Source organism: Salvelinus sp. IW2-2015, linkage group LG26 (genome assembly GCF_002910315.2).
Source record: "Salvelinus sp. IW2-2015 linkage group LG26, ASM291031v2, whole genome shotgun sequence".
Taxonomy (NCBI): domain Eukaryota; kingdom Metazoa; phylum Chordata; class Actinopteri; order Salmoniformes; family Salmonidae; genus Salvelinus; species Salvelinus sp. IW2-2015.
Window position 1 is genome coordinate 36,184,052 of NC_036866.1, and position 13,223 is coordinate 36,197,274.

Below are 13,223 nucleotides of genomic sequence, written 5' to 3' on the forward strand. Positions count from 1 at the left end.
TTTCCTGTCCCACCTTTGCCAACTTGATTTGTTTATTCCCCCACTCGGTGCCAGGATGAAAGAGCCGCTCCCGAAGCCTTGGGAAAGAAAATAATTTATCAGGGATTTCTAATAGACCCTACATAAATCATTCATTTTTCAAGATTGTGTAGGCATTTAAAGCTGATGAATGAAGCCAAGTTCTCGGCTTATTCCACTTATTTGCATTTTGGGAAACACAACGAGGAGCTCTTAGGGCCCAGTGACAGTTTAATTGAGTCAGCAGTTAATTGATCAATGATTTGGTTCAATCGCTTGACTTGGCCAGTTATTGATGGGTGCCCAATAGAGCAGTCTACTCTATGGGGAATCATTTGGGCAGTTTGGAAAAGGCCTCTTTCGCTGTTATTAAATAAAAAAAATAAAAAATCATAACTTTGTCTGTAAAACCTTGTCTGTATTTGGACTAGGCTTGGGTGGTATCCAGTTTGTCATATCTTCATACTGACCTTGTGCAATACTGGGATATTCAGTAATACTGGCACTGGACACAAGGGGCGCTATTTTCAAAACCCACTTAGTTTTTTACGTTTTTTTACTTGCTAACAAGTACATGTAAAATCTCATAGAGAATGCTAACTAAATGCTAATGAGTGTATTCTTTTCCCCCAACACCTTCCCTGGTTGCCACTAATCATCTAAAAATGAAATCTGTCTCATCGCCATTTAAGTCACTCCCCAAAAATATTTTGAGGTAGGGTGGCATTTTACCCCAAGTTACTCTAAATAAATAAATAAAGTAGGAATGGAAAGCTGGGATCCTCCTCTTAACAAAGGCCCTCTTTCCCCGCAACAGCTTGTCAGAATGCATGTTTCCCTCCCTATGGCACTACTAACTTGAATGCTCCTCTCCCGCACAGAAAGGCGAGTAGGTAAATAGATAACTATTCTGCTATGTGGTAGTCAGATTTTTCTATTCATTACTCATTTTGTTTGGAGAGGAAAAGTAAATGTGGAATGTTCTAGTATCTTCAAACTGCACCTCGGCAGAAATATTCACAAAGCTCCGGTCTCTTCATTGTGTGCTTGTAAACAAACGCCACGTGACTGGGGATTACTAGTAAAGTTCATAATGAAACATTTTGACAGGTGAAATGAAGAATGAAATATTCTTAATCTAAAGTATCGCACAAGTTGACTTTAACTATCTACTTAAAAAGTAGCGACAAATATTCAAATGTAGAAAAAACTTCAGAAATAGTATTGATGGTATTGAAAAACCATCCCGTGGCTATTTCCAGCCCTACAGTCTACTAGCCTGAGTGGTCATAGAGTATCAAGTTGTGTTGAACTGATGTTCAAGACTGTTGTGTGAACTGGTGAGGTGTGTTTTGTGGTATTAGACAGTTTGTCAGTATAGTAGTTTCATGCTGGCTGACTACTAAAACCATAACCTCCAGAGACATTGACAGTGATTTTTGGTCTGACTTTCATCATTGAGTTTCTCCTTTTTACAGGAGCTCGTCTCCAAAACACATCCACCCCAGACTCCAGTCATGATTAGGGATATCCGGTGTGAATACACACACTTGACGAGTATGACAGGCCTTAACTGCAATCAGCGTGTTTGCGCTATACTTCATGTAATAGGGCCAGTTCATTTTGGAGGGTTTTCCTTGTGTGGGATTAAAGCCGATGATGCCCATATGATTGTCTTGGCCAGAGTCGATTTCCACTGGATTCTCAATGCTATACAATCTGATAGATTCGTTGAGGCTTAAGCCGCCGCGTTGCTAGAGATAAGACGTGATTTCGTGTCAGGAATGAATTAGAAAATGCGTTTCTTATATAACAACTCTGTTTCTATGTAATGTTCTGAAGTTTTGACAGCAGGGCTAAGCAGCAGCAGTTACAATGGCCTCTAGTTAGCTACTTACCATGCAATTCCTCTTGGCGTTTGTGACGGGGCACAAGGCCCCGGGATTTTTCATTACAGCAACATCATTTTGTGGCCTCTATTGGAATTTTGTGTGTTTTTTAAATCACCTCATGCATCTGTTTCCTTTCATAGTGGCGATGTCAAGCCCTGGTACCTCATGACAAATCCATTATACATAGCCAGGGTCACATAGCCATCACAGGACTCTGTGTGTTCACTCACACATACCATTACGGTAGGGGGATGTAGCCTGCAGTAGTGGCTGGTGTACATTTTAATGACAAACATTCCCATTGACTGGTGAGATATCTCATGCTGGAGGGTAATTTAGCTCCATATGCAGCCTGGTTAAGAGAAGCCTCCTGTCTCCTGTTTCCCTGCTGGTGAATGTGGCGTGCAGTCAACCAGTAGCACTAGTGAAGACCCTGGCGTTTCCCGGCAGGATGTCAAGAAAGCGTGTCCGTGCTCCATCTCAGTGGGTGATTGATTAGTAACAGGGCTAATTCATTCTATAGTGGCTTTAATGAACCACCTGAGACCAGCGCAGCCAACCTTCTCTCACAATGCACCTATTTGTGCTTGGTGATCACTTCCCCCTTTATATATGTCATTAGACTATGGGCTGGTGTTGACTACGGAGACATATTTCTGACCTGTCTGCTGTGTGAGTTTCTAAGAGTTACGTACCGCTGACTTGTGTGTAGTTGTAAATATCAATCTGACCTAGTTGTGTCTGTCTGTTCTCAGAGATCCGTGCCCAGCTGGTGGAGCAGCAGAAATGCCTGGACCAGCAGACAGAGATGAGGGTGCAGCTCCTCCAGGACCTGCAGGACTTCTTCAGGAAGAAGTCCGAGATCGAGATGGAGTACTCCAGGAACCTGGAGAAACTGGCTGAGCGCTTCATGGCTAAGACGCGGAGCACCAAGGACCACCAGCAGTACAAGTAAGTACAAGTCTGTCTTGTCTGTGTCTGACTTTGGGTCTGTGTACCTGGGTCTAGGTCTGAGTGTTTTTCTGTCGGTCTATGCATTTGTCCTGAAGAAGTTAAGTCACTGCATGGAACCCTGTCTCTGTCTGAAATATGCCTCTCTCTGGTTCAGTGTTCATGAATACCTGTTGCATTAGGCAACCAAAATCAACTTCATATTTGATTAGAAATATATTCAAATGTTTTATTACAATGTTGATGAGGCGAATCAATCTGGTTTCTATTTACAGTCAGTCTGGGAAGACGTACGCACAGCAGCCGTGCTCAATGATTCAATTTCCTATTTATTTCTCATTATCAAACTCCATCAATGAGACATTTTATTGTCATGTCGTTCTACTCATTTCATCTCCTAAATTCGACGGCAGAAATCGATTTGGACTGCGGGCTTTCTTTACCAATTTTATTCATACTTTTAAAATGTGTGTTCCCAATATGAATACATTTACATGAATTATTGAAAGGAAATATCCTGTGAAGGCAGACTGTTACACCAGGGGCTCCAGTGATAAATATCCTAAACTATTTTACCCCTCTCAGCCGATTCTGCATAATGTCCCTTTGTTCTTCTGTAGCTCATCTGGGTAGCAGTGGTAGCCCTATATTTAAAACACTTTCCCCATCTAGCCTCACAATTCAAACCGTCACCCTCTGTCAATGTGCAGATGGTATTTCCAGCACAGTGTTCTGTGACTTATGGAACTGGAGACACTCCAATGAAGTAACTAATACCTCCCTAGAATGGGTATAGATTTTGAGTTGTTAAAAAAAAAAAAAATGGACATCAGATTCATGACTGCTCCCAGATCCACAGTACAGAATACATGGAATGGCGAAAGGATTTCTAGTGTTACAATCATTCTTGTGGAGAATAACCTAACCAGCTTGGTCCATGTCTACAGTGAGTTGGTCTGTCATTTCGATCTAACCACAAATGAGACCTGAAATGATGAAAGACACAATGTGGGAATCTCGCTCCAAATCAATTGAAATATGATCACGCTGTAAGAGAAGAAGTACTTCATCTCTCTCCCATAGCTTTACTTTCCTTACCCCTGTGTGGTACAACACAGACTGGCATGGATGTCATGGATGAGCCTTATTGGAATGTTGACACGCAGTCTCATCACGCTTTAGGAGACTGCTTATGGAAAAGACAGATATTGGCACATTGTTTGAACTTGCAGTAGGGACCAAAAATAACACGCCTGTTTGCCCTACTCTGTGTCTGGAAATATTCCTCTACGGAGTCTACTGGGCCTGTTAATGACTCTAGCAGCTGGGTGTGCAGAACCGGGAGGCTGAGGAGATTCCGACAGCGTGGCTTGTTAGCTGTGGTTTTCATCGAGTGATATAGTGTCTGGTCAGTTCATTCGCAGGGTAAACATTTGCACAGTGCCAAGCGAGCAGCATATTTCGGTGCTCTGTAAACGCGAGACATTTGAATAACAGTTTTAAGACTTGTATTCGTACAAACAAGGTTAATACAGAGGCGCTTCTGTATTCTCCACATTCTCTAGGTTGTTTTCTTTGGACCAATTTTTTATGTTGTGAGGATTGTAAAAGTGCACTTTCACTCGGACTTTGAGCTTTCTGGCCTCATGATGATAGCCCAGCTGGCCTCAGCCCAGCTTGGGCTGGCTGTGTGTGTAATAAGCTGAATTAGCATTAAAATGAGCGCATTAAATCACTGGCTAATTAGCTGGTGTTTCCGCACTGGAGAGCAGTGAATACTGACATGCTGCGTGCAGTTGGGCTGCTAAGTGCTACTGACTGAGGTGAGAATTAAGTCACAGATTTGAATGCAGTGTTCGTCAGATTTGACAGGGAGCCAAGTTATGTGTATTCGGTTTGTCGATGCCCAAATTGCAAAAATGTGAGGAAGTTAGAGAATTAAGGGTAGGATGCTTTGTACTAACCCTGATGTCTAGCCTCTGTTTCCTCTGAGGAGAAAATAGTCAGAGGAGCTGTGGTACATTTCAGTGTTCAGGACCAGGAATGCCTCGTCAGCCATATTTTTCTCCTTTATCGGGTTGCCTTCAGGAGTGAGAGAAAGTGAAAATACACTATTTGTGATACCTATGGAATTATTGCTACAGCACCTCAGTTGGCCCAGAATCAATCTTGCTTGGGCACAGCAGCAACGGTAAGTGGTATAGGCACGTTCTGCAGCTTCTCTAAGCTCGCTGTGATGGATGAAAGTTGGTACTGAGGGACCAGCAGGAGGTGGAACTGGTATGAAACTACAGTCAAATACTATTTGAAAACATTTCAAAATACTTTATCTGGGCTTGATTGAGCTTGCCTGACACAGTGGAACCAATAGGATAGTTATACAACTGCAAACCCTGCCCCGCTGAACCCAGGTCTAGTAGATGATTCTACAGTCGGTATACACAGGACACAGGACATATTGTGTATGGGAATCACATCGCTGTATGTTGGGCATCCATCCCTTGACATTAAGCTCTGTGACTCACACTTATCGGTGATAATCTGTCAACATCATCCCACATATTGAATTATTCGGTGTGCCGAAGTTATTCAGAGTATTGCGTAATTTTCAAGCCTGTCCGTTTTCTACATCCCATTCTGCAGCACGGATGGGGCCGACAGCAATATCTGTTGGCCCCTTTATTACTGATGCTTAGATGGATAGGGTTTGGCTTAGTCAAATGGCTGTCACCTCTCGTGACAAGTACAGTTCCCTCATCAAGCTCATTCAATCAACGGGCACAGTTTATTAGATCTGATTATCTGCACCGTTGATCAACCCTGATAACTAGACGTGTAATGAACAGAGTTTGATATTGCAGGAGGTGTATTGTTAGGGCGGGAGTTCTCTTTGCTAGAAAGTCAACCCTGATCATTACAAAAATAAAACCAATGGGACGGTTTATCCGCTAGCACCTCTTTTTTTCTTCTCCTCTCTTGAGAACCAAACTGACTGTTTTTCCGTGTGGACAGTGATACTCTCTCCTCGCCGCTCCCCTCCACAGGAGACAGACACCCTGAGCACACAAGCCTCCAGCTGGATCAGCAGCTCTTTTGTCCACTGGCTTTCTTTTTTTTTTTCTTTTTTTAGAATGCAGTGGGGAGAGAGCTACAACAGGCCACACAGCGGAGTAGCCAGAACCCTGTCCCAGGGAGTGTCAGTCAGTCAGTTCACTGCTGTGGCAGCGCCATGGCTGTTTGCAAAACGAACACATTATACACACACATTATGCAGTTCTGTTTGTTTAGAGAGTGCAAGAGGGATGGAAGGGAGAGAGCGATAATTGAATTATTTATGTAGCCACCCCTGAGAGGGAGTGACTTGAATAGACCAGATTTCTTTCCCCCATACAATAAAGCCAATCGGTTTAAGGGGAACTTTCATTCATGTTGATATGATTCAATAAATATACCCCCAAATAGTAGCTATCACTCCATTTTTGTAAATTCCACTTGCAATTGTCAAATACTCATATATGCCACATTTTTATCCAAAGCGACATAGTCATGCCATACATCCATTTTTCAAATGGGTGGACCCAGCATGACTCGAACCCACCATACTAGCTTTGGAAGCGCCATGCTCTACCAACTGAGCCACAGAAGACCAATTGCCTACAGTTGTACACTGAGCTCAGAACAGCCTCAATTCATTGGGGCGTGGACTCTACAAGGTATCTAAATCGTTCCACAGGGCTGTTGGTTCCAAGTTGACTCCAAGGCTTCCCCTTGATGCAGAGCTTGAAAAACCCAACAGCGTTACCTGGGAGGGCATAGGCCCACCCACTTGGGAGCCAGGACCCCCCGTGGCTGCGCCCCTGCCCAGTCATGTGAAATCCATAGATTAGGGCCGAATTAATTTATTTAAATTGACTGATTTCCTCATATGAACTGTAACTCAGTAAAATCATTGACATTTTTGCTCAGTATAATATGTAATGGAAAGAGGTTTTCCTAATGTTTTGTACACTCAGTGTATAGCCTCAATTGTCAGTAAATTAATTAAAATACTAACATTATAACCGTTTGCATTCCACCCAGAGAGAGACTGACATTAAAGCTAGTGATGCGGCTTATTAATGGGAAAAATCTTATGGTAGAGGCCCTAAAGGGATTTGCCATTTCAGATAGGGCCTCTGTTGATAAGTAAATAAGGTATTTCTGTCTTAAGTGTTCAGACTCAAAATTGAGCTCAGGTGCATCCTGTTTCCATTGATTATCCTTGAGATGTTTCTACAACTTGATTGGAGTCCATCTGTGGTAAATTCAATTGGACATGATTTGGAAAGGCAAACACCTGTCAAGATAAGGTCACAGTTGACAGTGGATGTCAGAGCAAAAACCAAGCCATGAGGTCAAAGGAATTTCCTGTAGAGCTCCGAGACAGGATTGTGTTGAGGCACAGATCTGGGGAAGGGTACCAAAACATGTCTGCAGCATTGAAGGTCCCAAAGAACACAGTGGCCTCCATCATTCTTAAATGGAAGAAGTTAGGAACCACCAAGACTCTTAGAGCTGGCCGCCTGGCCAAACTGAGCAGTCGAGGGAGAAGGGCCTTGGTCAGGGAGTTGACCAAGAACCTGATGGTCACTCTGACAGAGCTCCAGAGTTCCTCTGTGGCGATGGGAGAACCTTCCAGAAGGACAACCATCTCTGCAGCACTCCAGCAATCAGGCCTTTATGGTAGAGTGGCCAGACTGAAGCCACTCCTCAGTAAAAGGCACATGACGGCACACTTGGAGTTTGCCAAAAGGCACCTAAAGGACTCTCGGACCATGAGAAACCAGATTCTCTGGTCTGATGAAACCAAGATTGAACTATTTGGCCTGAATGCCAAGCGTCACGTCTGGAGGAAACCTGGCACCATCCCTACGGTGAAGCATGGTGGTAGCAGCATCATGCTGTGGGGATGTTTTTCAGCGGCAGGGACTGGGAGACTAGTCAGGATCGAGGGAAAGATTAAGGGAGAAATGTACAGAGATCCTTGATGAAAACCTGCTCAAGAGCGCTCTGGACCTCAGACTGGGGTGAAGGTTCATCTTCCAACAGGACAACGACCCTAAGCACACAGCCAAGACAATGCAGGGGTGGCTTCGGGACAAGTCTCTGAATGTCCTTGAGTGGCCCAGCCAGAGCCCGGACTTGAACCCAATCGAACATCGCTGGAGAGACCTGAAAATAGCTGTGCGGCAATGCTCCCGATCCAACCTGACAGAGCTTGAGAGGATCTGCAGAGAAGAATGGGAGAAACTCCCCAAATATACAGTACCAGTCAAAAGTTTGGACACCTACTCATTCAAGGGTTTTTCTTTTTTTTTTACTATTGTCTACATTGTAGAATAATTGTGAAGGCATCAAAACTATGAAATAACACATGGAATCATGTAGTAACCCAAAAAAGTGTTAAACAAGTCAAAATATATTTTTGATTCTTCAAAGTAGACACCCTTTGCTTTGACCGCTTTGCACACTCTTGGCATTCACTCAACCAACTTCATGAGGTAGTCATCTGGAATGATTTTCCAATAGTCTTGAAGTTCCCACATATGCTGAGCACTTGTTGGCTGCTTTTCCTTCACTCTGCGGTCCAACTCATCCCAAACCATCTAAATTGGGTTGAGGTTGAGTGATTGTGGAGGCCAGGTCATCTGATGCAGCACTCCATCACTCTTCTTCTTGGTCAAATAGCCCTTACACAGTGTGGAGGAGTGTTTTGGGCCATTGTCCTGTTGAAAAACAAATGATCGTCCCACGAGCGCAAACCAGTTGGGATGGCGTATTGCTGCAGAATGTAGGGGTAGCCATGCTGGTTAAGTGTACCTTTTTTAAATTCTAAATAAATCAGTGACCTTGTCACCAGCAAAGCACCCTCACACCATCACCTCCATGCTTCACGGTGGGAACCACACATGCGGAGATCATCCGTTCACTTATTCTCCGTCTCACAAAGACACAGCGGTTGGAGACCAAATTTGGACTCATCAGACCGCAGGACAGATTTCCACCGCTCGTGTTTCTTGGCCCAAGCAAGTCTCTTCTTCTTATTGGTGTCCTTTAGTAGTGGTTTCTTTGCAGCAATTTGACCATGAAGGTCTGATTCACACAGTTGATGTTGAGATGTCTGTTACTTGAACTCTGAAGCATTTATTTGGGCTGCAAATTGAGGTGCAGTTAATTGCCTATTTCTGAGGCTGGTAAATCTAATGAGTGTATCCTCTGCAGCAGAGGTAACTCTGGGTCTTCCTTTCCTGTGGCGGTTCTCATGAGAGCCTGTTTCATCATAGCGCTTGATGGTTTTTGCGACTGCTCTTGAAGAAACTTTCAAAGTTCTTTTACATTTCTACATTGACTGACCTTCATGTCTTAAAGTAATGATGGACTGTTATTTCTCTTTACTTATTTGAGCTGTTCTTGCAGTAATAATAACTTGGTCTTTTACCAAATAGGGCTATCTTCTGTATACCACCCCTACAGTACCTTGTCATGACACAACTGATTGGCTCAAATGCATTAAGAATTAAGAAGGAAAGAAATTCCAACTGTTCATTGAAATGCATTCCAGGTGACTACCTCATGAGCTGGTTGAGAGAATGCCAAGAGTGTGCAGCGCTGTCATCAAGGCAAAGGGTGGCTATTTGAAGAATCTCAAATATAAAACGTAGATTTTTTTAACACTTGTGGTTTCTACATGATGCCATATGTGTTATTTCATAGTTTTGATGTAAAAATAAAGAAAAACCTTTGCATGAGTAGGTGTCAAATTTTGACTGGTACTGTAGGTGTGCTAAGCTTGTAGCGTCATACCCAAGAAGACTCGAGGCTGTAATCGCTGCCAAAGGTGCTTCAACAAAATCCAGACTAAAGGGTCTGAATACTTATGTAAATGTGATATTTCATTATTTTGCTTTATCATTATGGTGCATTGTGGGTAGATTGACAAAAAATAAAAACAATTGAATCAGTTTTAGAATAAGGATGTAATGTAACAACGTGGAAGAAGTCAAGGGGTCTGAATACTTTCTGAATGCACTGCATTGTCATGCATGCATGTATGTGAGAACACACACACACCTGTATGCATACGTAAGCTCACTCCTAAACACACGCACACTCTCTCCTTCTTTCTCCTATCCTCTGAGGCCCGTAGTTATCTCTCCCTCCTGTCTATACCTGTCTGTCTGACCTGATCCCTGCATTGTGGGGAAATTATGACATTGTTAGTTTCCTGCCATTTATGTAGGCTAGGTAGTAGAGTCCCTGAGGTCACTGCTGCCATGGCCCTCCCTACGCACGCACGCACGCACGCAGGCAGGCGCACGCGCGTGTCATTTGGTCCAGCAGGTTGTCTCATTAGCCAGCACACAGCCCCACTGTTTGGCCATTGATTTATTGGAATGGCTAGTGTTCATTCAATGGCTCCCTGTAGTGTTTCCATCTACACTAAGTCCTGCATTTGGAATAATGACCCCGTTTCCTCCATTCACGCTGACTTTTCGGAGACTGTAATTGTAAGTTCCCGTCTGTTCTTCATTGTATTGGATGTGTTGTACAGTCATAGCAAGGGCTGAAAGAATGCTGCGATGGTAATTTCAGCTCTTTTCTTTCAGCCTGCATCCCAAATTGCACCCTATTTACAATCCCTATATAGTGCAAAACGTTTGACCAGGGGCCTATATGAGTGCACTATATAGGGAACCATTTAGTGCACTGTCTGTATTCATGAGGAACTGGGCCGTGGCGTGCATGGTCTGGCGAATCGGGTCACTCCATTCACAGCGCCTGGGCCCCACTGTGCTGCTCTGTGCACTGAGGCGAGCCAGAGTGGGTCGGTCGGTTGGACACACACTAGTGCACAGAGCCCAGTTATATAACCCTCCGGTCACAGCTGATGTCCCATGCCCAAGCTCATTACAATTAGAGACATGCCAATCACATACTCACGTACATACGCACACACAGAGATAGAATAGTAGAAACACACTTTTTGTTGTTGTTGCAGGTGCTGGTGTTTATGTGAACTCATGAAAAATAAAGAGGAACACGCTGCACACTGCTGTTCAGGCTCCCAGGTGGTTTTATTTATAACAACGTTTAGACTCTTAGGTCTTCATCAGGCATCCACATCCCAGGTGGGGGTGGAAAGTCCTATATATAGGGGTGACATCACTTCCTGTAACGGGAGGTAAAAATATATATCGGAATGTGATAAAATATTTAAGTCTTAAACCTTCTGTTGGTTTTTCCCAATGTAGGACAGACCACAAGGTAATTTCAACATGTAAACAACATTGGTGGGCATGCAGGTAATCAGGCCTTTGATGTTTAATCTCTGTCCTGTGCAGGGGTGGGTAAATGAGCCACATTTGTACGTAAAACTGCATTGAGCTCATTGGCCACGTGTAATCCCCCCCCCTCCCACTGGACCTCCATGGAGGTTTCCCTTTTCTCTGGTGGGTAATCAGTTTTGACCACAATGTCTCCCTCATTTGGGGGTCTTTTAAGGAAACACGTCCACTTCTCACACAGACTCACCACTTGCTGACAACCCTCGCCCTCCCATACACTCTAGGCTATATCCTCCCATACACTCTAGGCTATATCCTCCCATACACTCTAGGCTATATCCACGCACACACTCTAGGCTATATCCACGCACACACTCTAGGCTATATCCTCCCATACACTCTAGGCTATATCCACGCACACACTCTAGGCTATATCCTCCCANCTAGGCTATATCCTCCCATACACTCTAGGCTATATCCACGCACACACTCTAGGCTATATCCTCCCATACACTCTAGGCTATATCCACGCACACACACGCAGAAACAGAGGAGAAATGAGAGATTGGCACTTCAATCCACTAAGGCAGAAGGGATTTACGGTAACTGCAGTCTTGACAGAGTGTGTGTGACGCTGTCCAGCAACTCCGCCACAACTCTTCAATTGCCATACAGTCCCTTCAGAAAGTATTACACCCCTTGACTCCTTACACATTTTGTTGTTACAGCTTGAATTTAAAATTGATTACATTTAGATGTTTTTCACTGGCCTACACACTATGTCCTAATAGATTTTTATTTATTTATATATTTTTTACAAATGAATAAAAATGAAAAGTTGAAATGTCTTGAGTAAATACGTATTTAAGCCCTTTGTCATGGCAAGCCTAAATAAAGGAGTAAGAATGTGCTTAACAAGTCACATAAGTTGCATAGACTCACTCTGCAATAATAGTGTTGAACATGATTTTTGAATGACTACCTCATCTCTGTACCCCACACATACCATTGTACACACATACCATTGTACAGGTCCATCAGTCGAGCAGTGAATTTCAACCACAGATTCAACCACAAAGACCAGGGATGTTTTCCAATGCCTCGCAAAGAAGGGCACCTATTGGTAGATGTCTGTTTTTTATTTTCACCCATTGAATATTCCGTTGAGCATAGTGGAGTAAATAATTATACTTTGGATGGTGTATCAATACACCCAGTCACTACAAAGATACAGGCGTCCTTCCTAACTCAGTTGCCGGCGTGTAAGGAAACTGCTCAGGGATTTCACCATGAGGCCAATGGTGACTTTAAACAGTTACAGAGTTAATGGCTGTGACAGGAGAAAACTGAGGATGGATCAACACATTGTAGTTACTCCACAATAATAACCGAATTGACAGAGTGAAAAGAAGGAAGCCTATACAGAATACAAATATTTCAAAACATGCATCTTGTTTGCAACACGGTACTAAACTAATACTGCAAAAGATATGGTAAAGCAATTCACTTTTTCTCCTGAATACAAAGTGTTATGTTTGGGGCAAATCCAATACAACATATTACTGAGTACCGCTCTCCATATTTTCAAGCATAGTGGTGGCTGCATCATGTTATGAGTATCTTGTAATCGTTAAGGACTGGGGATTTTTTCAGGATTAAAAAAAAAATGAATGGAGCTAAGCACAGGCAAAGTCCTAGAGGGGAATGTGGTTGTCTTCTTTCTTCCAGACACTGGGAGATTAATTCACCTTTCAGCAGGACAATAACCTAAAACACAAGGCCAAATCTTCACTGGGGTTGCTATCCAAAAAACAGTGAATGTTCCTGAGTGTCCGAGTTACATTTTTTACTTAATCAATCAATGGCAAGATCTGAAAATGTTTGTCTAGCAATGATCAACAACAATTTTGACAAAACTTGAAGAATTTAAAAAAATAATAATGCCACCTGGATTCGGTCCAATGTAGCAACATTTGATTTTTTTTTTTTTTTTACATTGAATAAAGTAGAGACTCAGAGCTAAAAAAATGTATATTAT

General features: G+C 43.1%; 1 protein-coding gene across 4 annotated transcripts in view; it reads left to right on the top strand.

The window, feature by feature from the left end:
• srgap1a (SLIT-ROBO Rho GTPase activating protein 1a) overlaps nucleotides 1-13,223 on the top strand; it is a 167,571-nt gene that overhangs the window by 63,576 nt on the left and 90,772 nt on the right. For 3 of the 4 annotated variants that reach the window (XM_023970968.2, XM_023970963.2, XM_023970964.2), the window contains exon 2: nucleotides 2,666-2,861. In XM_023970968.2, coding sequence (XP_023826736.1) covers nucleotides 2,666-2,861 — 196 coding nt within the window. Of the gene's footprint in view, nucleotides 1-2,665; nucleotides 2,862-4,554; nucleotides 4,685-13,223 lie in introns of those variants that run through there. The other variant, XM_023970967.2, reaches the window with a different exon arrangement.